This window comes from Notothenia rossii, assembly GCF_949606895.1.
Source record: "Notothenia rossii genome assembly, chromosome: 3".
In the NCBI taxonomy this organism is placed as follows: Eukaryota; Metazoa; Chordata; class Actinopteri; order Perciformes; family Nototheniidae; genus Notothenia; species Notothenia rossii.
This window is the reverse complement of record NC_136901.1, coordinates 9351792-9374980: the sequence shown is the minus strand read 5'-3', so window position 1 is coordinate 9374980 and position 23189 is coordinate 9351792. Positions and strand designations below refer to the sequence as shown.

Sequence of the window (23189 nt, the reverse complement as noted above, 5' to 3'; positions counted from 1 at the left end):
AAATGAAATGAAGTTCTTGAAACTCAAAGCAAGAACATAAATGTTCCTACTGATTTCCATATGTTGACGCATGAAAGTATCTATAGAGGATTTACATATCTAGGTGTCAAAGGATTTTAATGCATTTGAATATGACCAGTTTGACAGGTTGCTTCATAAATCAACCTTCACAATGCACACTTGGACTGTGTGATGTATCTGGTCGGTCCGTCCTTGAGAAGCGCATCAGAAGCTCCTTGTTCTAAATGATGAATCCTTTTCATTTCAAAGAGCTTGTCCTCCTGTTGTGGCTCCTCCCTGACTTCACAGGTAAGATCCTGCTGATTTATGTGTTTTCTACACAAATTGTTGTCTGGTGTTTTGTGAAAAAAGTCTTAAAAAGTCAATTATACAATTGCATGATAAGAAAATACTGTATTTCTTAATTGTTAAACACATTTCAGGGTTGTTAATAGATATGTGTTTCTTGATAGTTTCTACTGCAACAACCACACTGTATACTGGAGTCTACACATTGTTTTAAAACATGGAGATAGAAGGATTGTGCAAGGGTTTTTCTGTTTGTTTTTTGTCACCACCGAGGTTCCTCTTTGTCAAACGTGGCTCCCAGTGGAACCGCATCTCAAGTCTCGACAGCTGAGGGTGGTGTTGCTTCCAACGCCATCGATGGAAACAGTAACCCAGATTTCTTTGCTGGATCCTGCACCCATACAGCGTATCCAGGAGAGAACCTCTGGTGGAAATTGCTCCTGCCGGCCGTGTACAGGATCACATCTGTTAGCATCACCACCAGAATTCACATTCCTGAACGGCTCGATTCTGCTGAGATCCTCATTGGGAATTCACTAGAGAACAACGGTGGCAACAACCCAAGGTAATCCTCGAGAACAATAAACATTTCCCTGTCCTTGTGCTCACATTTCCACTTCCAAAAAGTGGTCAGAATAATCTGTTTTCTCACACCAACTTTTTCCCACTCAATACGAACCATGTTTATAAAGAAGAGATGATTTTTTAATTCCTGTGTTGTCTGTTTTTCAGTTGTGCTGTTGTTACATCCATACCATCTGGAGGTACTCGCACTTTCGAGTGCGGAGGGATGATAGGTCGTTTGGTCAGAATTAGTCTCAATCGCCCTTCTATTTTGACATTGTGTGAGGTGGAAGTGTATGGAGGTAAGTCAACAACACATGACATTTAGTCCATAAATCTCCTCCTGAATCTCCAAACTACCTGAACTTTTGCCCACATTTCCCAGAACTGGCTGCTCCCTCGCCCTCCTTCAGTGCGGTGGTGTCGGGCCGGGGTATCGTGGTGGTGGAGAAGAAGCTGTGCTGGTCGGATGCTCTGTTCTACTGCAGAGACTTCTACTGGGACCTGCTCAGCATCCGCAGTAAGGGGGAGCAGAAGGAGGTGGAGGAGGTGCTGAGAAACGCCTCCTTCCCCCTCACACAGCATGTTTGGATGGGACTGCGCAGGTACTGTCTGATAACAAGGCCCACTTCATCAAAGTTGGATTCTCTCATCTTTCATTTTTTGTAAAAACTCTTAATGATTGTGAGGAACCTTTAACAGTAACATAGACAATGCAGTAAAATACTATAATGCATATTGCCTACCTCTCTCTTTCTACATCTTTATATATTAAAATGACTATGTAAAGGTCAACCAAGCCATTGTATACTATTCAGGAACATTGTATAAAATCATTAGCCCTCCATATGAATCTCTCTCAAAAATCATTAAGTTTAAATTCAAATATCCTCACTTTTAGGTACCTGATGGATAGCATTTGGTTTTGGATGTCTGGCGCCTCAGTAAACTACAGCTACTGGAAGACACATTCCCCCTTGCAAATCTCCAGTCCATGTGGGGGCGTCGACACCAGCGACCCATTCCATTGGACGGATGTCCCATGTGGAGATCACCTTTACTTCATCTGTTTGACAGGTGAGCACTTCTAAAGTTTTTGAAGTCCCTTTTTTTTAATCGTTTATTAACTTGAGCTCCCAACCCTCTTACACGTCTCTTCACAGACGTTCAGGAAGAAGTCAAAAGAGTGACGTTCTACAGCAGCACCAGACCATAATCTCAGATGGTCATGAAGAGGAACTCAGTCTCACTCACTTCACTTACAGGACTGTCTCAGAAAATTAGAATATTGTGATAAAGTTCTTTATTTTCTGTAATGCAATTTAAAAAAACAAAAATGTCATACATTCTGGATTCATTACAAATCAACTGAAATATTGCAAGCCTTTTATTATTTTAATATTGCTGATTATGGCATACAGCTTAAGAAAACTCAAATATCCTATCTCTAAATATTAGAATATCATGAAAAAGTATACTAGTAGGGTGTTCAACGAATCACTTGAATCGTCTAATTAACTCGAAACACCTGCAAGGGTTTCCTGAGCCTTGAAAAACACTCAGCTTGGTTCAGTAAACTAAATCACAAGTATGGGGAAGACTGCTGATCTGACTGCTGTCCAGAGGACCGTCATTGACACCCTCCATCAGGAGGGTAAGACACAAAAATAAATTTCTCAAAGAGCAAGCTGTTCACAGAGTGCAGTTTCAAAGCACATCCACAAAAAGTCTGTTGGAAGGGGGAAATGTGGCAGGAAACGCTGCACAACCAAGAGAGATGACCGCAGCCTTAACAGCATTGTGAAGAAGAGTCGCTTCCAGAATTTGGGGGAGCTTCAAAGACAGTGGACTGAAGCTGGAGTCCAGGTATCAAAAGTCACTGTTCACAGACGTGTCCGGGAAATGGGCTACAATAGCCGTATTCCCATGGTCAAGCCACTTCTGAACTCAAGACAACGGAAGAGGCGTCTGACTTGGGCTAAGGAAAAGAAGCACTGGACAGTTGCACAGTGGTCCAAAGTCCTCTTTTCAGACGAAAGCAAGTTTTGTATTTCATTTGGAAGTCAAGGCGCCAGAGTCTGGAGAAAGGCTGGAGAGGAGCAAAATCCAAGTTGCTTGAAATCCAGTGTGAAGTTCCCACAGTCAGCGATGGTTTGGGGAGCCATGTCAGCTGCTGGTGTTGGTCCACTGTGTTTCATCAAGCCCAGAGTAAATGCAGCTGTGTACCAAGAGATTTTAGAGCACTACATGCTTCCGTCTGCTGAAAAGCTCTATGGAGATGAGGAATTCATTTTCCGGCATGATCTGGCACCTGCCCACAGTGCCAAAACCACCAGTAACTGGTGTACTGACCATGGCATTACTGTCCTCGATTGGCCTGAAAATTCCCCTGACCTGAACCCCATAGAGAATATGTGGGGTATTGTGAAGAAGAAGCTGAAAGACACCAGACCCAACAATGCTAATGAGCTAAAGGCCGCTATTGAAGCATCCTGGGCATCCATAACACCTCAGCAATGCCACAGGCTGATTGCCTCCATGCCACGCCGCATTGATGCAGTAATCCGTGCAAAAGGATTCCCAACCAAGTACTGAGTGCATTAATGGACATTTTCAAATGTTTGATTGTGTTTTGCTGTTATAAATCTTTTTTTTTTACTTGGTCTGAGGAACTATTCTAATTTTTTGAGATAGGATTTTTGAGTTTTCTTAAGCTGTATGTCATAATCAGCAATATTAAAACAATAAAAGGCTTGCAATATTTCAGTTGATTTGTAATGAATCCAGAATGTATGACATTTTTGTTTTTTTAATTGCATTACAGAAAATAAAGAACTTTATCACAATATTCTAATTTTCTGAGACAGTCCTGTATATTCATCGCCCATCTGTATTGTCTTCCCAGCAAATGCACATTCAAATTATTTGGATTGGAAGGCAACTACCGGGCATTAATAATACATCTTTCCATTTGTTGATTGCTTTCATCTCTCTGCAACCATGAAGTTGCATATATTGAGACACAACTTTATCTATATGTCAAGAAAAGTTACTTTTTTTCTGAGTTACTCAATTCTATTTTCAAGATATGCTAATTACATTCAGTTAGCATGCTAATTTCAGTAGATATCCTTTGCAACACAATACAGACTTCTTTGACATCATGTCAGCACTTGAGCAAGTGAGATTAAATTAAACTGTTCCTTGATAAAGTTGCATTATGTTTCCAGTAAATGCTTTTGCAACTTTTCCTTTACTCCATCCCTTTTGAATCTTCCTTGCGGGGGAATTTATAATACATAAACAAATAACATCACTAGTCTTCCTTGACTGTTACTGGTTCCTTTATTACTCACTAATATGTCTACAGTTTCACTTTGTTGATAAGAGTAAATGTACGCAGATGATGTGGCGGTGTGGAAGTATTTCCTCAGGTTACTTACAAAGTGTACAGTTACAATAACAACTTTTCTAATCTGTTTATTTATTGTAGTAAACATATTAGGAGAATAAAGCCAGCTCACGTCACACAGCAGGGGGATATGCAAATAATGAAAATGTCTGGTTAATACTTAGTGTCCTGGGGAGCCAGATCAAATCTCTTTCAAGAGACTAAAAACATATTCACGTCATCCTATTTACAATACAATTTACAACCTTTACCTCCCGGTGTGTGTGTGTGTGATTATCCCATGTTATTCTTCTAACCTTTTCTGAATAAAGTACAAACAGAAAAACAAAGCCTCCAGAAACAGTGCTCATTCCTCATTGAAGACAATCAGACTTAATCATATCCGTGTTGCAATTTGTGTTCATTTTGAATAATGAACATATAGGACAGAATTGCTATCACTTTACATAATGGATGTATTGAAGCTGTAAAAAAAAATAAGAACAGATATCATACACAGTACTCTCTTCCATCACGTGGAGATAGGAACAAATAAAGTAAAGGAGACCTTAAGTGATTGTTCTCTTTAAGACCCTCAGAGAGCACTTTCTATTTTGAATAATCCCTGGCTTCATTATTGATGATCGCCAGGAGCTTCACTTAAAATCACTGCAGTGTTCCTCGTCATCTAATTGAAATAATATCTGAAGTTACCTACTGTAACTCCAGTTTCTATGATATAGGCGTAGCCCTCTAAGGCTATCGCTATTGGGTAATCCCCTGCGCACCCGCGCAGCACTGAAACACTTGTAGTCCACGCCCACCTGTGAGGTGGGCCCCACCCTCAGGCTCACTTCCGGTATAAATAGGAAGGAGGCCCGACAATCTGCTCCCACACAAACAACTTTTCTTCATCTATTTGTGGAGCCAGTGGGGCCCAGAATTTAGAGGGCTACGCCTATACTCATGTAAGCTGGAGTTACAGTAGGTAACTTCAGTTCTATTCCGTATATGGCTTCGCCCTCTAAGGCTATCGCTATTGGGTTTAGGGGTGAAGCAAGATGTAGTCTGCGCCCCACTGGGTCCGCCCGGTACCAGAAGCACAGACACACCTGCTCAGATAATAACCCATGCCTATTGCGCCATGCAAATGGCGCATCACAGTCCCTGGAATATAGCATAACATGAATATTTTCTATGAGGGGACGAAGGCTGGGAACAATACAACCCTGCTGCTGTGAAAAAGTAGAGACGAAGGTCACACTTTGCCCAGCGACAAAAAAAGGGGGAACAAGAGCCAGGGTCGGCGTCATGGGGGGTCATTCGCGGGCCATGCCCTCCCAAATGAGTCACTGTCTCCCCCCAACGCAGGGCGGGCAAGCCTCGCCACTTTGCCGTTTTCTGAAAAAGTGAAAAAGTTTCCACTAAAAGTTTTTTGTGTGAAATAAATCAAAAATAAATAATATAAAACACAGCCTGAGGTGTGCTCACTGCTGCTCTCTGATTGGTGTTTTGCTTGACCAATGACCCCCGACCTTTGTTTTGTTATCATTACGTGGCTGTGTGTTTAGATGAAAGCCCAGTGGCGATCTGTTCATCTGTTATACTGATTATACAGTAAAGCCATCGAAAATAATATGATATACAGTGAGGTAAAGGACTCTCTCAATGTTTAGATAGTTAACTTTAGTTTAAGTTACCTCAGTGGGTCTCAAACGGTTTGGTCACCATTTATGTAAACAAGTATTTGCGAGGCCCACCTTATGATCATTATAGTTATTAAACAATAAGAGAATAAATGAAAAACAGGTATGAAATAATATATGACAGTAAAACAAGAATATAGTTTAAAAGGGGAGTGATTAGTCAAATATCCATGAAGAAAAAGTACATCTGTTTACAGTTCTGTTTTATATGGGTGTTGAGAGATGTAGGCCATCTCTTAATTTTGCTTTCAAAGTGCACCAGATTGATGCATTTAACTTCAAATCTTTTTTTTTAAATCTTCCCGGGGGAGCGTGCCCCCAGACCCTCCTAGAGGAGGTTAGGTCCACCTCCCACCTAAAACATGTTCACATGGATAGGATACTAAATACATTTGCACACATTTTATATGGTGGCCTATGTCCATATATTTCTGTTTTGGTTTGTACGTGCCACAACCGTGCATGTATGCACAAGTCATAGGTGCGCTATAAAATAGCACTACACCCCTGCAATGTGTGTGAAAGACAATAGACTTTACAGCATGTTTTTTTAAATTGAAGTTGCGTTGGTGTTTGCGTGTTGGTTGTTGACGGCAGTATGTGCCCCCCCTTGGTAAATTATTGCCCCCCCATTCGATTTGTTCTAGAGCCGACCCTGGGCAGCTCTCTGCGTGCAGACAGGCAGGAGAGCGCACAGCTGGATCCCTGACATCACTCACTCTGACAAGACACTCCGTACAAAATTTGTCAGAGGAAAAAAGGAAACATCCCTCTCAGAGGGAAAAAGGGCTGCTCTCCGCATGCCGAGAGGCGGGAGAGAGGCGCACAGCTGGGTCCCTGACGCAGTGGCGGTTCTAGATCAATTTGACTAGGGGGGCCATGCCGGGGCCAGTTATTTTCTGAGGGGGGCACAATAAATGCGGGACGAAAAAGACAAAGACAGTATGAAGTAATTGCGCATAAGAAAACAATGCAATACAGTTATTGGTATTTGTTTCAGTACACATGATATTTATTTCAGATACTTATAGTTACAGTTTTTACCAGGGACGTGCACAGGTACGGGCTAATGTTGCCCGGGCCTTTTTGGCTGACCTGCCCCTCTGGAGAGAGCGAGAGTTTGTTTTTATTTTTTCTGTTGTGGCCGAATCAACATGATAAGCCCACAATTAGTATTGTAGCATCTCGCTGCGGGAAACACACTTTGTCAGCGCTGTCATCTGCCGGTGCGTTAAGACCACCTGTCGGATTTTGGAAACTTGATTTTGAGTTGTCTCATGGCGCAGTTACGGCCCGTCCACACAACGGCTTTGGAAAAAGCTTGCCAGCGGGCGTGTCTGAAGCTCGGCCAAAAACCAATCACATGAATCGCCCACACCTGACACACAAGCAGCGGTTCGATTGGCTAGAGCTTGTACTGGCATATGATTTGATTGGCTGACGCTTTCACCGAAAGCTTCAGAAACTTCAAAAGTTGAACATTGCACAACTTTTGCAGCCTGAAACGCAAGGAAAGCTCCGCTCTGCTTCCCACAGTTCAGTTCGGCGAAAAGTGACGTCACCCCATTCAAAGTGAATGGGCAGAAGCGGTATAATGAGACAATAACAGGCTACAGATGCGCGCGCGCGCACACACACACACACACACACACACACACACACACACACACACACACACACACACTGTATATATATATATATATATAAATATATATACAATTTCAGAATCAAACAGAGCACTCGCATACAGTAATAACGTAACACTATCAGAGACTGGATATATCCCCCCCCATCTCTGGTTGCTACAATGATGAAAAAAAATTAAGGGCCAAAAGTTTTATTTACAAGTATTAAAAGTAAGCAGAGGACACCAAACCAACTGAGACCTGTCTTTCCGCTGCATCTACGCACACACTGTACCACACACACCTACACACTGTACCACACACACGCACCACAGCTAACAGCCTAACAGCCGTTGTGTATTTTATTATGTGAAGCACTAAATGGTTTTAGAAAAATATCAACTCTTTGTTTGTAGATATCTACTAAACTAAAGCAAATAAAGAGAGTAGGCCTGTTATACTGAGTGATATATATTATACATACTGCTCTGCTTGCTGCACGGACCTCACAGCTGTTCTCACTGTAAACATTGCGTCCCGATGAGAGCAGTTAAAATAATATCCAGGGGATGCACGCAGAGCTGTCATTGGATAAGTCCGGCCGTGCGTCACGACTCTTTGAAACATCTCTTTTCCCGGAAATGCATCCACGAAGGAGCCGTGGAGGACCCATCAGTGTATCTTCGGTTATAGCTCCCCCAGAGAGCCTCCTCGATGCTCGATCCTCGGTCCTCGAAGTGCATTTAGAGAAATGAGATGTCCTTCAACATGGCGCGCTGAAATTCATTTCCGGGTCACTTTGTTGAAATGAGAAAGGGCCTGTGTGTGTTCCCTCCTACCTGTTCCCTCCTACCTGTTTACTTGATTGTGTTCACCTGGTGCCCCTGTGTTTTCTCCTCCCTCCTCACCTGTCTCTTGTTGATTAGTCTTGTGTGTATTTATGTTCTGTTTTTGCTGTCTGTCATTGTTGGTTTCTCGTTTGTCTTAGACTGTGTTCTCAGGGTAGTGTTCTGTTTTTTGTCACCTACAACCTTGAAATAAAGGTATTTTTCTCTGTTCAATCTGCATTTGGGTCCTGCCTGTTTCACTAACCCCAACAGAAGAAACCAACCAAGGATGGGCCCAGCAGATCCTTTTGAGCTGGAATTACTCAGTTTTTCCTTTTCTTTGGCCGGCTGCTCTGATAGGTGGAGGAGAGCAGCGAGAGGCTGCTCTGGCTGAGACGCACCAGATGGCTATGGAGAAATTCTTACCTGGCTGGATTTTGGACTTCTTCTCGGTGTGTGGTTCCCGGCCTCTTAGCCCCGGGCGTGCTGTCCCCCTGCCTCCCAGTTCCCAGCCTGATACCATACGTCTCGGCGTGTTCCGTCTTGAGTCAACCTCTGCTTCTTCCCCAGTTCCTGCTCCTGCCCAGGAGCCGTTCTCTGGAACTCGTCTGGCTTTTGGAGGTCCACGGAGCCTCCAAAAGGCTCCTAAGAGAGGGAGTCGCAAGACTAGCAGCCCAAGCCCCAAGAGTCATGGTTCCGGCCCCAGCAGCCATGGTTCCAGCCTCAGTCCTGGCCACAGCAGCCATGGTTCCGGCCCCAGTTCTGGCCCCAGCAGCCACGGTTCCGGCCCCATTTCTGGCCCCAGCAGCCATGGTTCCAGCCATGGTTCCAGCCTCAGTCCTGGCCCCAGTAGCCAGGGTTCCGTCCCCAGCTCTGGCCCCAGCAGCCATGGTTCCGGCCCCGGTTCCGGCCCCAGCAGCCCTAGTCCCTTCTTTAGTCCCTTCTCTAGTCCCTTCTGTAGTCCCTTCTCTAGTCCCCTCTCTAGTCCCCTCTCCAGTCCCTCCTCTAGTCCCTTCTCTAGTCCCTTCTCTAGTCCCTTCTCTAGTCCCTTCTCTAGTCCCCTCTCTAGTCCCCTCTCCAGTCCCTTCTCTAGTCCCCTCTCCAGTCCCTTCTCTAGTCCCTTCTCAAGACCCCTCTCTAGTCCCTCCTCTAGTCCCCTCTCTAGTCCCCTCTCGAGTCCCCTCTCGAGCCCCCTCTCCAGTTTCCTTTCAAGTCCCCTCTCGAGTCCCCTCTCAAGTTCCCTCTCGAGTCCCCTCTCCAGTTTCCTCTCAAGTCCCTTCTCAAGTCACCTCTCAAGTCTCCTCTCGAGTTCCCGCTCAAGTTCCCTCTCGAGTCCCCTCTAGAGCCCCCTCTCCAGTTTCCTTTCAAGTCACCTCTCAAGTCTCCTCTCGAGTTCCCTCTCGAGTCCCCTCTCGAGCCCCCTCTCCAGTTTCCTTTCAAGCCCCCTCTCAAGTCTCCTCTCGAGTTCCCTCTCGAGTTCCCTCTCGAGTCCCCTCTCCAGTTTCCTTTCAAGTCACCTCTCAAGTCTCCTCTCGAGTTCCCTCTCGAGTCCCTTCTCGAGCCCCCTCTCCAGTTTCCTTTCAAGTCCCCTCTCAAGTCTCCTCTGGAGTTCCCTCTCAAGTTCCCTCTTGAGTCCCTTCTCAAGTCACCTCTCGAGTTCCCTCTCAAGTCTCCTTTCGAGTCTCCTCTCCATTTCCCTCTCCAGTTTCCTCTCCAGTTCCCTCTCCAGTTCCATCTCAAGTGCCGTTGGAGGTTCCGCTGGGGGTCCTGCCAACCCTATGTCCTGTCCCGCTTGGGGTCCCGCAGACTACTCATCTGCCGGGGGTCTTGCCAACCCTGTGTCCTGTCACGTTGGGGGTTCCGCCGACTACTCTTCTGCCGGGGGTCCTGCCAACTCCATGTCATGTCCCGTTGGGGGTCCCGCCGACTGCTCTTCTGCCGGGGGTCCTGCCAACCCTGTGTCCTGTGCCGTTTGAGGCCCCGCCGACTACTCTTCTGCCGGGGGTCCTGCCGGCCCTATGTCCTGTTCCGTTGGAGGACCCGCTGAGAGTCCTGCGAATCCCATGTCTTGTTCCGTTGGAGGTTCCGCTGTTACCTGTCTCGCCGGGGGTCCTGCCAACTCCTGGTCCTCTTCCGTGGGGGATCCTGCCGAAGCCTGTTCCACCGGCTCCGGTTCCTGTCCGGCCGACACCGGGTCCTGCCCGTCCTCCGGAGTTGTTCCGTCGCCGCCTGCTTGGCCCTCGAGCCCGGCCCCCTGAGAGCCGTGGTCTTCGCCTTCGAGCCCGGCCCCCTGAGTGCCGGGGTCTTCGCCCTCGAGCCCGGCCCTCGAGCCCGGCCCCCTGAGAGCCGTGGTCTTCGCCCTCGAGCCCGGCCCCCTGAGTGCCGGGGTCTTCGCCCTCGAGCCCGGCCCCCTGAGAGCCGCGGTCTTCGCCCTCGAGCCCGGCCCCCTGAGTGCCGCGGCCTTCGCCCTCATGCTCGGCCCCCTGAGTTCGCCCGCTGTGGTCTTCGCCCCTCCATGGACTCTGCCTTGCACCCGGGCCGTCCGCCCCAGACCCCCTCCATGGACAATACCTTGCCCCCGGGCCGCCCGCCCAAGACCTCCACCATGGACTCTGCTTTGCCCCCGGGCCGTCCACCCGAGACCCCCACCATGGACTCTGCCTTGCCCCCGAGCCGTCTGCCCGAGTCCCCCTTCTCGGCTTCTGCCTTGCCCCCGGCCTGTCCGGCCGAGATCCCTTCCTGGCCCTCCGCTGTGCTCCTGGGCTGTCAGCCCAAAACTCGTCCTCCAGACCCCCTCCACCCACCCTGCTGGACGTTGTTTTTTTGGACGTTTGTTGGATTTTTTCTTTTGTGTTTTGGAACGTCTGGGATCCGTCCCTTGAGGGGGGGGTTATGTCACGATCTGTCTGTGTTGTGTTTTTTCTTGTCTAGATCTGTCTTTTGTTTTCTGTCTGCGTTGTGTTTTGTCTTGTTTAGATCTTTCCTTGGTTTCCTGTCTGTGGCCCATTCCCAAACCGCCCCCTACACCCTACCCCTCCGTTTGCGCGTACACGTGAAGGGTCCGCCATATTGAGGGCTGTTCCAAACCAACGAGTGTGGAGCGGTGTGGAGGGGGAGTGGGCTATCAAGCACTCAAACAGCGAGTCTGCAGCGGTGCTGACTTGAGACCGGTCTCTACCTGAACGGAGTCACGCTGTGCGTGTCCGTCAGGGAACAAGCTGTTAACAAGTAGTTCCAGCAAACATCCACTGATAAACTGCGATGTTAACAACCTCATTCGCCCCTCATTATAAAGTTGTGTATATTTACAGACTGTTGCAAAAACTAAGAAGCTTATAAACATCAGGTTTAAAATTAAAAGAGCTTTACAAAAAAGTAACACAATGAAATATGTTTGGAGTTTTATTTGAGTTATTAATTTACATTTTTTGTCTAAGAGATGCTGATTTGAAACCGTTGTTACATACAGTTGGGGCATTTCCTGTTTCTGCCGGAGAGAGGGGAGGCCGTCCCAAAGCTTGCCGCTGTATTTACACCCTCCATCTGACAGGAGGGAGCCTCGTTGAGCTGCGAGTGTGGCTACAGACGGAGCTCACTCCGTCACGGAGGGGTAGGGTGGAGGGAGTGGTTTGGGATTGGGCCTGAGTGTGTTCCCTCCTACCTGTTTACTTGATTCACCTGGTGCCCCTGTGTTTTCTCCTCCCTCCTCACCTGTCTCTTGTTTCGTTGATTAGTCTTGTGTGTATTTAAGTTCTGTTTTTGCTGTCTGTCATTGTTGGTTTCTCGTTTGTCTGAGACTGTGTTCTCAGGGTAGTTGTGAGGGCTACAGGCCTCACAAACAAAGACACATCCTAAAGGTTATGCTTTTGTTTACATCAGACATACACATTGATTTGAAACAGCATTATTTTGCTAGATTGAGTGCACGCAATCTTGCTTAAAATGTATATTGTTAATTGTGTTGTGTGTAAACCTATTGTCAGTGTTTTACAGCTCACCTTGCTCCTGGCAAAAGGCTGAGCTGATGGAAAACACCTGCCTTTATAGATGTGTCAGCTAATTGGACTACGGCAATGCTAGATTGTGTCTGTTTTCATCTACACCTTTTTGTTTAAACCTAATTGATTTTATTACCCATCCTAAAATTGTACTTAAATTGGGTAAATAAAATCCTTATTTTTGCACCTCAACCTGCATTCCTTATTTTTACGTACCCTGGTCCTTCACAGTAGTGTTCTATTTTTTGTCACCTACAATCTTGAAATAAAGGTATTTTTCTCTGTTCAATCTGCATTTGGGTCCTGCCTGTTTCACTAACGCTAACAATAAGGGACAAACCAGGGGACTTTACATGAAACATAAACAACAAACATTTAACATAACAGCACAATCAGTGAGAGAAAACATGCTCAAAGAGCCTTCAGCGTGCATTTGATCTGGGATTTAGCTCTGTATTTACTGTGAGGATTGACTGATGCACAAATGAGTGCTTCAGTCTGACTTTATTGAATCGTGGGACCCTGTATCTCCGATTAGATGGTAGCAGTTCATATTCACCGTTCAGAACATGGTTTGGGTCAGAGATGATGTTGTTGGACAGCCTCACTAGGTTGTTATGATAGGCTGAGTCATAGAGTCTCTGACAGGGTTGACCAACAATCTTTGAGCAGATTTTTAACAGGTGGAGCAGTTTTGATTTTATAGCTGCTAACAAACATTTGTACCAGGTAGTATTGCAGTACTGCAGAATAGACATGATCAAAGATGTAAAGAACAGAAGAATTTCTCTGCTCGCCCCAAAAGACCTAAGACGGCGGAGAAAAGTCGCCTTAGCTTATTTTGTTATGAGATGATAATGTGAATTACTCTTCAAATGAGTTAATGTAAAAATCATTTGGTTTCTTTTACATTAAAAACAAGTTACAATTTTCAAAAGGTCTTATGTTTTTTTTCGGGGGGAGGCCCTTTTTCCAGTTTAGAGTAATAGCCCCTCCAAATGTCTGTGCACGTCCCTGGTTTACACTCTAATGCAGGGGTCTCCAACCTTTTTTAGGATGAGAGCTACTTTCAAAAAATAAAACAAGTAGTGAGCTACTTTTACTTCTCTTTTTTGCAGTGTAGCCTATATATTTTGCACATTTTAACATTATACCGTTTTCAGTGTTTACTAAAAGAAAATGTATGCAATTTAATTATTTTAACCTGCTTTATTTTGGGGTGGATCTCAGATCCTCTAGGGGGGTCCGGGGGCATGTGTAACAGATGTAAATATGCAGTGGGGTTTATTTAATTTAATTTTGTATAATCACACAAATTCTGTGTTTTATATTATTTTATTCTTCATTTTATTGAATGTTAAATACCTGGCAAGGTCGGAGTTCAGTGGTCAGAACCTCTGAAGGGTGGTCGCTGTGCTCAGGAGTTTATTGTTGTGAGGACTTTCCCCCCTATATATTTTGTCCCTCACGTTTCCTCTTCCCTTTTTGTAAACGTTCCACGTGAGAGGAGTCACTGTGAGGGAATTTCATGTAAAACTGATCGTTTTATCTGTTGTCAGTCATTAAACAGAGATCGTCTCAACTTTTAATACTTAGTATCCTGGGGAGCCAGATAAAATCTCTTTCAAGAGACTAAAAACATATTAAAGTCATCCTATTTACAATACAATTTACAACATTTACCTCCCGGTTTGTGTGTGATTATCCCATGTTATTCTCCTAACTTTTTCTGAATAAAGTACAAACAGAAAGACAAAGCCTCCAGAAGCAGGGCTCATTCCCCGATGAAGACAATCATCAGACTTAATCATATCCGTGTTGCAATGTGTGTTCATTTTTCCAATCCCCCAAAACTATTTTCTATCTTCTCCACCCTCCTGGACCCCCCCAGAGCCCCTTCCCCCTCCTCCCTTCTTCCAAGCGACTTCGTTAACTACTTTGAAAAAAAGGTTGATGATATTCTTCTTTTTCCGACACACCTTTACTCACCACTGGGTCACCAGACCCCCCGTTCACCCACACACTAACCTGCTTTTCCCCTCTCTCTCCAAGTGAGGTTCTTACCCTCGTTACCTCTGCCCGTCCTACCACCTGTCCTCTGGACCCTATCCCCTCAAACCTCCTTCAGACTATCGCTCCTGATATTCTACCGTTTCTCACCCATTTCATCAACACTTCTCTAACTGCTGGTCACTTTCCAAACACTCTCAAGGAGGCAGGAGTAAACACTCTCCTAAAGAAACCCACTCTCAACCCGTCCGATGTTATAAACTACAGGCCTGTCCCTCTCCTCCCGTTCCTGTCCAAAACACTTGAACGCGCTGTCTTTAAACAACTCTCCTGTTATCTCCATCAGAACAACCTTCTGGATCCGCACCAGTCTGGTTTCAAGGTAGGTCACTCAACAGAAACTGCTCTCCTTGCTGTCTCTGAGGAACTGCACACGGTTAAAGCAGCCTCCCTCTCCTCTGTCATCATCCTTCTGAACCTGTCTGCTGCATTCGACACGGTGAATCATCAGATCCTCCTTCACACTCTCTAAGAACTTGGAGTTTCAGGCAGTTCACTTTCCCTCCTCACCTCATACCTCGAAGACCGCACCTACAGGGTAACTTGGAGAGGGTCCGAGTCCGACCCTTGTCAATTAACTACAGGGGTCCCTCAGGGCTCTGTCCTTGGTCCCCTCCTCTTCTCCTTGTACACAAACTCGCTGGGATCTGTCATTAGCCCGCATGGTTTTTCATACCACTGCTACGCTGACGACACCCAATTAATTCTGTCCTTTCCCTGCTCAGAGACCCAGGTCGTCGCACGCATCTCTGCTTGTCTAGCAGACATCTCTCAGTGGATGTCTGCTCACCACCTCAAGCTCAACCTTGACAAGGCTTTTTCTTCTGGGAATAGAGTGTCCCACTCTTGACCTCACAATCAACATCGGAACCTCTGTTGTTTCCCCGACTCAGACTGCAAGGAATCTGGGTGTGACCCTAGATAACAAACTGTCCTTCACTGCAAATATCGCTGCTACAACACGCCGCTGCAGATACACTCTTTACAACATCAGGAGGATACGCCCCCTCCTGACCCAGAAAGCGACGCAACTTCTGGTCCAGGCTCTCGTCATCTCACGCCTAGACTACTGCAACTCCCTCCTGGCTGGTCTACCTGCATGTGCCATCCGACCTCTGCAGCTCATCCAGAATGCAGCGGCTCGTCTGGTCTTCAACCTTCCAAAATGTTCCCACACCACTCCGTTCCTCCGCTCCCTTCACTGGCTTCCGGTAACTGCTAGAATCCACTTCAAGACACTGGTACTTGCGTACCATGCTGTGAATGGATCTGGCCCTTCCTACATCCAGGACATGTTTAAACCGTACACCCCAGCACGTGCACTCCGCTCTGCATCAGCCAAACGACTCGCTGCACCCGCACTGCGAGGGGGACCCAAGTTCCCATCAGCAAAAACACGTGGGTTTGCTATCCTGGCTCCAAAATGGTGGAATGAGCTCCCCATTGACATCAGGACAGCAGAAAGCTTACACATCTTCCGGCGCAGACTGAAAACCCATCTCTTTCGACTCCACTTCGGGCGATAGAATGACTAACAAAGCACTTATATACTAACTAAGGACTGGCTTATCTAAAGCCAGTTGAGTAGCACTTGAAATGTTTGGCTCTATGAAACCTGATGTACTTATATGATTCTGTTTTCTTCAAGTTTGTATCTTCTTGATCGAATGCACTTATTGTAAGTCGCTTTGGATAAAAGCGTCAGCTAAATTCAATGTAATGTAATGAGATTAGTTTTGACACCCATTTCTCAGCTATCTTAGAGACATAGGGGAGGATGCTTATTGGTCTATAATTGGACATCATTGCCTTATCCCCAGATTTAAAGATCGGTGTCACCGTGGCCACCTTCCAGGATGACGGAACTTCCCTCGTGCTGATAGATTGATTCACTAGCATAGTAATTGGCTTTATTAGAGCGTCGATATGTGTTTTTATTAAGTTGATGTATAAATCATATCCCTAGCCTTAGAACCTCTTAACCCTAAGATTACATTTTTTACCTCAACCTCTGTGATTTCCTCCAGGTCAAAAACGGGGTGTGTATCCACAGTCGGGCTAGGTGAGACCTCAGATGGCGGGATGAGCTTTGTAATGTCCAGAGCACTATTTATGAAATACTCATTGAGAGAGCTGGCCAACACTGCAGGGTCTTTTATCAGGGAATCATTGATTTTTAATTCTAAAACATTATTTTCCTGTTTGGTATGTTTGCCTAATAGTTTATTTAAGATTTGACAAACTTTTTTTTACCGTTACCTTTCGCACCTTCAATTACATTGATGAAAAAGTTTGCTTTGGCCTGTCTTATTGTTTGTGTTACCTTGTTACAAGCATGAGTACATTTCTGTCTATCAGTGGATGGTCCGGATTTCAAGCTCTGCTTTAATAGTTGGTCTCTAGATTTAATTAAATTCCTGCATTGTGGATTCAGCCAGGGAAGAAGATGTTCCTTCCTGTCCCTAAGGCACCCTCTCCTTGAGAAGGAAGACATTGTATCATTAATTTGAGATACAAACAGATCACTGTTTTCACCAATATCTTCAGAGGACAGAGTGTCCCCCCAATCAATCCTTTTCACTGCATCCATAAAACGTTGTTGCAGATTTTTGGGGATGAAGCGAGAAACCAAGGCAGGGGTTTTAGGTGTGGTCATGAACCTTTTTTTGTGAGTTTCCTGGTAAAAAGAATGAGATTATGGTCAGAAAGACCAATCAGTAAGTTGTAGGTTTTAACTATTCTGGCAGCTTTGTTAGTAAATACTTACTAAATCTATCATAGTCTTGGAGGTTTTGGTTATTCTAGTCGGTTGATCCATTACTTGTATTAAGTTGTGTTTATCCGTGATCCGTTTTAAGTTCTTTCTATTTTGTTTGTCATTCCAGTTTATCTTAAAGTCTCTTTGTTGGAGTCACAGGAATTCAGCATGAGTTTTACCTGATCATAGAAATCCACCTTAGCGGTGGGTTGTCGATATAGGCAAATCATGGTGAGGGACATTTCCTCAGATAGTGTGATTTCCACACCAACACAATCAAACTCAATATTAGCTGGAACAGCAATCTGTTAGGAACCTTGACAGTGTAATGGCAATTTTTTATGTTACTTTATATGGTAAAGCCAAATGATTATATTATGCTTAGAAATTGTATTGGAGCAACTCGACCTGTTGAACCACAAGGGAGCATCCCGCCAAGGTCGTACCTGAAGAATGCGGTCCTCCCTAAGGGAGGATTGTAAGATAATAGTTTTCTGTAGTTGTCTTATCTTTTACTTCCTGCACAGCAATCAGTCCTCTATAAAACACACACACACATTATACCCTGTGTGCACTCCTGCAGACTACTCTATACTCTGTGAGACATGTACCTTCGAGGCGCCTCGAATAAAGATCTTAAAAGACAACGCTGCCTGCTTTCACCAGTTTATTATTGATTACTCTCATTGTACATCTTTACAGTATTGACGAGTTTAAAATATCCACAACAACAGACACTTGGACTCAAACGCACAACTCAAAAGAAAGTTTGTTCAAAAAAAGTCTTTAATTTGGAAAAGTATAAAGTTTAAACAAAATCACTCCTGAGAGGCAAAACGTAGCAAAGCAAATTACAAACTAAATAAACTTGACTATGGTCACAAAGTACAATAATCTCTTGGCGAGACAAGCTGGCTCTCTAAATGGCACAGGGCACAAGACGAACTGGCACAGGACAAAGGGAGAAAGGACTATTTATACATGAGGTAAGGGGGAACAGGTGGAAACAATCAGGGCAGACGCTGACGATGGCGGGAAAACACACAAAGGGAGGAAGTAAGGGGACCTGAAATGAGAGACAAGAGGTAAGTACAAAAATAAAACAGGAAGTGCAATGACAGGACTAGACAGGTGAACAAAAATACTTGACTAAACATAAATCTAACCTGGGCTATGAACTAAACGTGAAACAATAACATGAACCACTAACATGACATGAATAATTTAGCAGACATGACGGGATGTTACACAATCTCCCTAAAAGTAATGGTATTCCTCACATAAAGCAACACACCCCCTCCTTTTCCCTTCAGTCTGTCCTTCCTAAACACATTATATCCTGACATAGATACAAGAGTGGATGGTGACGACTGTTTTATCCAAGATTCAGATATTCCCAAACAGTCAATATTAGACTCAAGGAGGAGATGTTCTAGCTTTTCATGTTTATTGCAAATGCTGCGGAAATGTAAATGTCCACTGAATAGTCCCTTCGGCTTGCTCCGAGGATCCCACACTATTCTTGCTTGATTCACTGTTTGAAACATTTTTGTGTAACAGTGTTTTTTAAATACCGGATTTCTAGGCTTCACCTCGGTGCCGTTGTTGACAATGGAGCAGACAGAGCTAGCTGTTGGTTTGTGGTTATCTGTTGCTAGGCCGCTAGCCATCGGCGCGGACCCACAGTCCTCCGGCAGAGCTAGCGGTTCAGCAAGAATTGAAACTGAGCAATCTCATTCCTCTGCATGTTTTTAAAGCTAGGCTAAATGAAATGCTCGTTGATACTATGGGCACTTGTAAATGTCTATAACTATGTAAATGTATCCTGTAAATGTAATGTATGATGTCCTTTATTGTTTTATGTTTCATGTGGAACCTATATGTTGCAGGTCTCCCTTGAAAAAGAGATCTATGATCTCAATGGGACCAATCTGGTTGTTGACAATGGAGCAGATAGAGCTAGCTGTTGGTTTGTGGTTATCTGTTGCAAGGCCGCTAGCCATCGGCGCGTACCCACAGTCCTCCGGCAGAGCTAGCTGTTCAGCAAGTTCTTGAATATCAAAACAAGAACATAAATGTTCTTCCTGATTTCCATATGTTGACGCATGAAAGTATCTATAGAGGATTTACATATCTACGTGTATTTGCATTGACAGGATTCAAAGGATTTTAATTCATTTGAATATGACCAGTTTGACAGGTTGCTTTATAAATCAACCTTCACAATGCACACTTGGACTGTGTGATGTATCTGGTCAGTCCGTCCTTGAGAAGCGCATCAGAAGCTCCTTGTTCTAAATGATGAATCCTTTTCATTTCAAAGGGCTTGTCCTCCTGTTGTGGCTCCTCCCTGACTTCACAGGTAAGATCCTGCTGATTTATGTGTTTTCTACACAAATTGTTGTCTGGTGTTTTGTCAAAAAAGTCTTAAAAAGTCAATTATACGATTGCAATGATAAGAAAACTGCAACAACCATACTGTATACTGGAGTCTACACATTGTTTTGTTAAAACATGGAGATAGAAGGATTGTGCAAGAGTTTTTCTGTTTGTTTTTTGTCACCACCAAGGTTCCTCTTTGTCAAACGTGGCTCCCAGTGGAACCGCATCTCAAGTCTCGACAGCTGAGGGTGGTGTTGCTTCCAGAGCCATCGATGGAAACAGTAACCCTCAATACTCGGCTGGATTCTGCACCCATACAATCCTTAACTCTGTCGTGAACCCCTGGTGGAAATTGCTCCTGCCGGCCATGTACAGGATCACATCTGTTAGCATCACCAACAGAATTCACGTTCCTGAACGGCTCGATTCTGCTGAGATCCTCATTGGGAATTCACTAGAGAACAACGGTGGCAACAACCCAAGGTAATCCTCGAGAACAATAAACATTTCCCTGTCCTTGTGCTCACATTTCCACTTCCAAAAAGTGGTCAGAATAATCTGTTTTCTCACACCAACTTTTTCCCACTCAATGTACGAACCATGTTTATAAAGAACAGATGATGCTTTAATTCCTGTGTTGTCTGTTTTTCAGTTGTGCTGTTGTTACATCCATACCATCTGGAGGTACTCGCAGTTTTGAGTGTGGAGGGATGATAGGTCGTTTGGTCAGAATTAGTCTCAATCGCCCTAACGGTGTATTGACATTGTGTGAGGTGGAAGTGTATGGAGGTAAGTCAACAACACATGACATTTAGTCCATAAATCTCCTCCTGAATCTCCAAACTACCTGAACTTTTGCCCACATTTCCCAGAACTGGCTGTTCCCTCGCCCTCCTTCAGTGCGGTGGTGTCGGGCCGGGGTATCGTGGTGGTGGAGAAGAAGCTGTGCTGGTCGGATGCTCTGTTCTACTGCAGAGACTTCTACTGGGACCTGCTCAGCATCCGCAGTAAGGGGGAGCAGAAGGAGGTGGAGGAGGTGCTGAGAAACGCCTCCTTCCCCCTCACACAGCATGTTTGGATGGGACTGCGCAGGTACTGTCTAATAACAAGGCCGGCTTCATCAAAGGTGGATTCTCTCATCTTCCATTTTTTGTAAAAACACTTAATGATTGTGAGGAACCTTTAACAGTAACATAGACAATGCAGTAAAATACTATAATGCATATTGCCTACCCCTCTCTTTCTACATCTTTATATATTAAAATGACTATGTAAAGGTCAACCAAGCCATTGTATACTATTCAGGAACATTGTATAAAATCATTAGCCCTCCATATGAATCTCTCTCAAAAATCATTAAGTTTAAATTCAAATATCCTCACTTTTAGGTACCTGATGGATAGCATTTGGTTTTGGATGTCTGGCGCCTCAGTAAACTACAGCTACTGGAAGACACATTCCCCCTTGCAAATCTCCAGTCCCTGTGGGGGCGTCGACACCAGCGACCTCTTCCATTGGACGGATGTCCCATGTGGAGATCACCTTTACTTCATCTGTTTGACAGGTGAGCACTTCTAAAGTTTTTGAAGTCCCTTTTTTTTAATCGTTTATTAACTTGAGCTCCCAACCCTCTTACACGTCTCTTCACAGACGTTCAGGAAGAAGTCAAAAGAGTGACGTTCTACAGCAGCACCAGACCATAATCTCAGATGGTCATGAAGAGGAACTCAGTCTCACTCACTTCACTTATCTTCATCGCCCATCTGTATTGTCTTCCCAGCAAATGCACATTCAAATGATTTGGATTGGAAGGCAACTACCGGGCATTAATAATACATCCTTCCATTTTTTGATTGCTTTCATCTCTCTGCAACCATGAAGTTGCATATATTGAGACACAACTTTATCTATATGTCAAGAAAAGTTACTTTTTTCTGAGTTATTCAATTCTATTTTCAAGATATGCTAATTATATTCAGTTAGCATGCTAATTTCAGTAGATATCCTTTGCAACACAATACAGACTTCTTTGACATCATGTCAGCACTTCACATCCTGGTAATAAAGTTATTGTTATGTATTTTGTTACATTTTAAATCTGCCATATCTTACACATTGGATTTTAAACAGAGCCGATTTCCCAAAATACAAATGTAAGCATTTTCTCTGCCTTGAGAACTTGACACATTTAGGTCTGAAAAACTAAAATGAAACTCCACTGAACATTTTCCACTGTCCCTGAAGTATTGATCCCGCTACAATCAGCAGAAGATCATACCACGTATCCCCCAAGTGAGATTAAATTAAACTGTTCCTTGATAAAGTTGCATTATGTTTCCAGTAAATGCTTTTGCAGCTTTTCCTTTACTCCATCCCTTTTGAATCTTCCTTGCGGGGGAATTTATAATACATAAACAAATAACATCACTAGTCTTCCTTGACTGTTACTGGTTCCTTTATTACTCACTAATATGTCTACAGTTTCACTTTGTTGATAAGAGTAAATGTACGCAGATGATGTGGCGGTGTGGAAGTATTTCCTCAGGTTACTTACAAAGTGTACAGTTACAATAACAACTTTTCTAATCTGTTTATTTATTGTAGTAAACATATTAGGAGAATAAAGCCAGCTCACGTCACACAGCAGGGGGATATGCAAATAATGAAAATGTCTGGTTAATACTTAGTGTCCTGGGGAGCCAGATCAAATCTCTTTCAAGAGACTAAAAACATATTCAAGTCATCCTATTTACAATACAATTTGTATGCCCGCCTCCTCACCCACACCCGGACCCGTGAACACATCACTCCCGTTCTCCGCTCTCTTCACTGGCTCCCCATCAAACAACGCATCATCTTCAAAACACTCCTCCTCACCTATAAAGCCCTTCACCACCTAGCCCCCCCCTACCTCTCTGACCTCCTCATCCCCTACAACCCCCCCCGAGCCCTCCGATCCTCCTCCACTCTCTCCCTCACAGTACCACCATCAAGACTCAAAACATTTGGCAACAGAGCATTCTCCAGATCAGCACCCCGCCTCTGGAACTCCCTCCGCCAATCTGTCCGCCACTCTCCCACACTGTCTACCTTCAAAACCCAGCTGAAAACATACCTCTTCTCCCAAGCCTTCAACTTACCCTACCCCCCAACCCACTGACTTCACTCACACCCCACGCTGTATCTCTTATTCACCCCACGCTGCATCTCTTATTCATACATTCATCAACTTTTTCTTTCCTCTTTTCCATTATGTTGTCTTTTGCTCGTTGTCCTATGCTTGCTCCCCCCCTGTGTTGTCCTTTGCCTGTTCATGTAATGTTCATGTTCAATTTTCTTGTCCAATATGTTGTCTTCTGCCTGTTCACCCCCTTTCTGTACTTTTAATTTTTTTTTGTAAGCGACTTTGGGTTATTGAAAAGCGCTATATAAATAAAAGTTATTATTATTATTATTATTATTATTAATTTACAACCTTTACCTCCCGGTGTGTGTGTGTGTGATTATCCCATGTTATTCTTCTAACCTTTTCTGAATAAAGTACAAACAGAAAAACAAA

At 44.5% G+C, this 23189-nt stretch overlaps 1 protein-coding gene across 1 annotated transcript; it reads left to right on the top strand.

Annotated features, from left to right (window-relative positions):
- The first annotated feature begins 1 nt into the window (after position 1).
- On the top strand, positions 2-23189 carry LOC307034183 (C-type mannose receptor 2-like). The gene is made up of 11 exons (XM_079672954.1): positions 2-309; positions 583-874; positions 1042-1175; positions 1259-1478; positions 1775-1950; positions 19572-19610; positions 19819-20113; positions 20283-20419; positions 20503-20722; positions 21019-21194; positions 21281-23189. Exons 1-11 carry the CDS (start codon positions 246-248, stop codon positions 21331-21333), a joined length of 1806 nt encoding a protein of 601 aa, XP_079529080.1. The 5' UTR covers positions 2-245; the 3' UTR covers positions 21334-23189.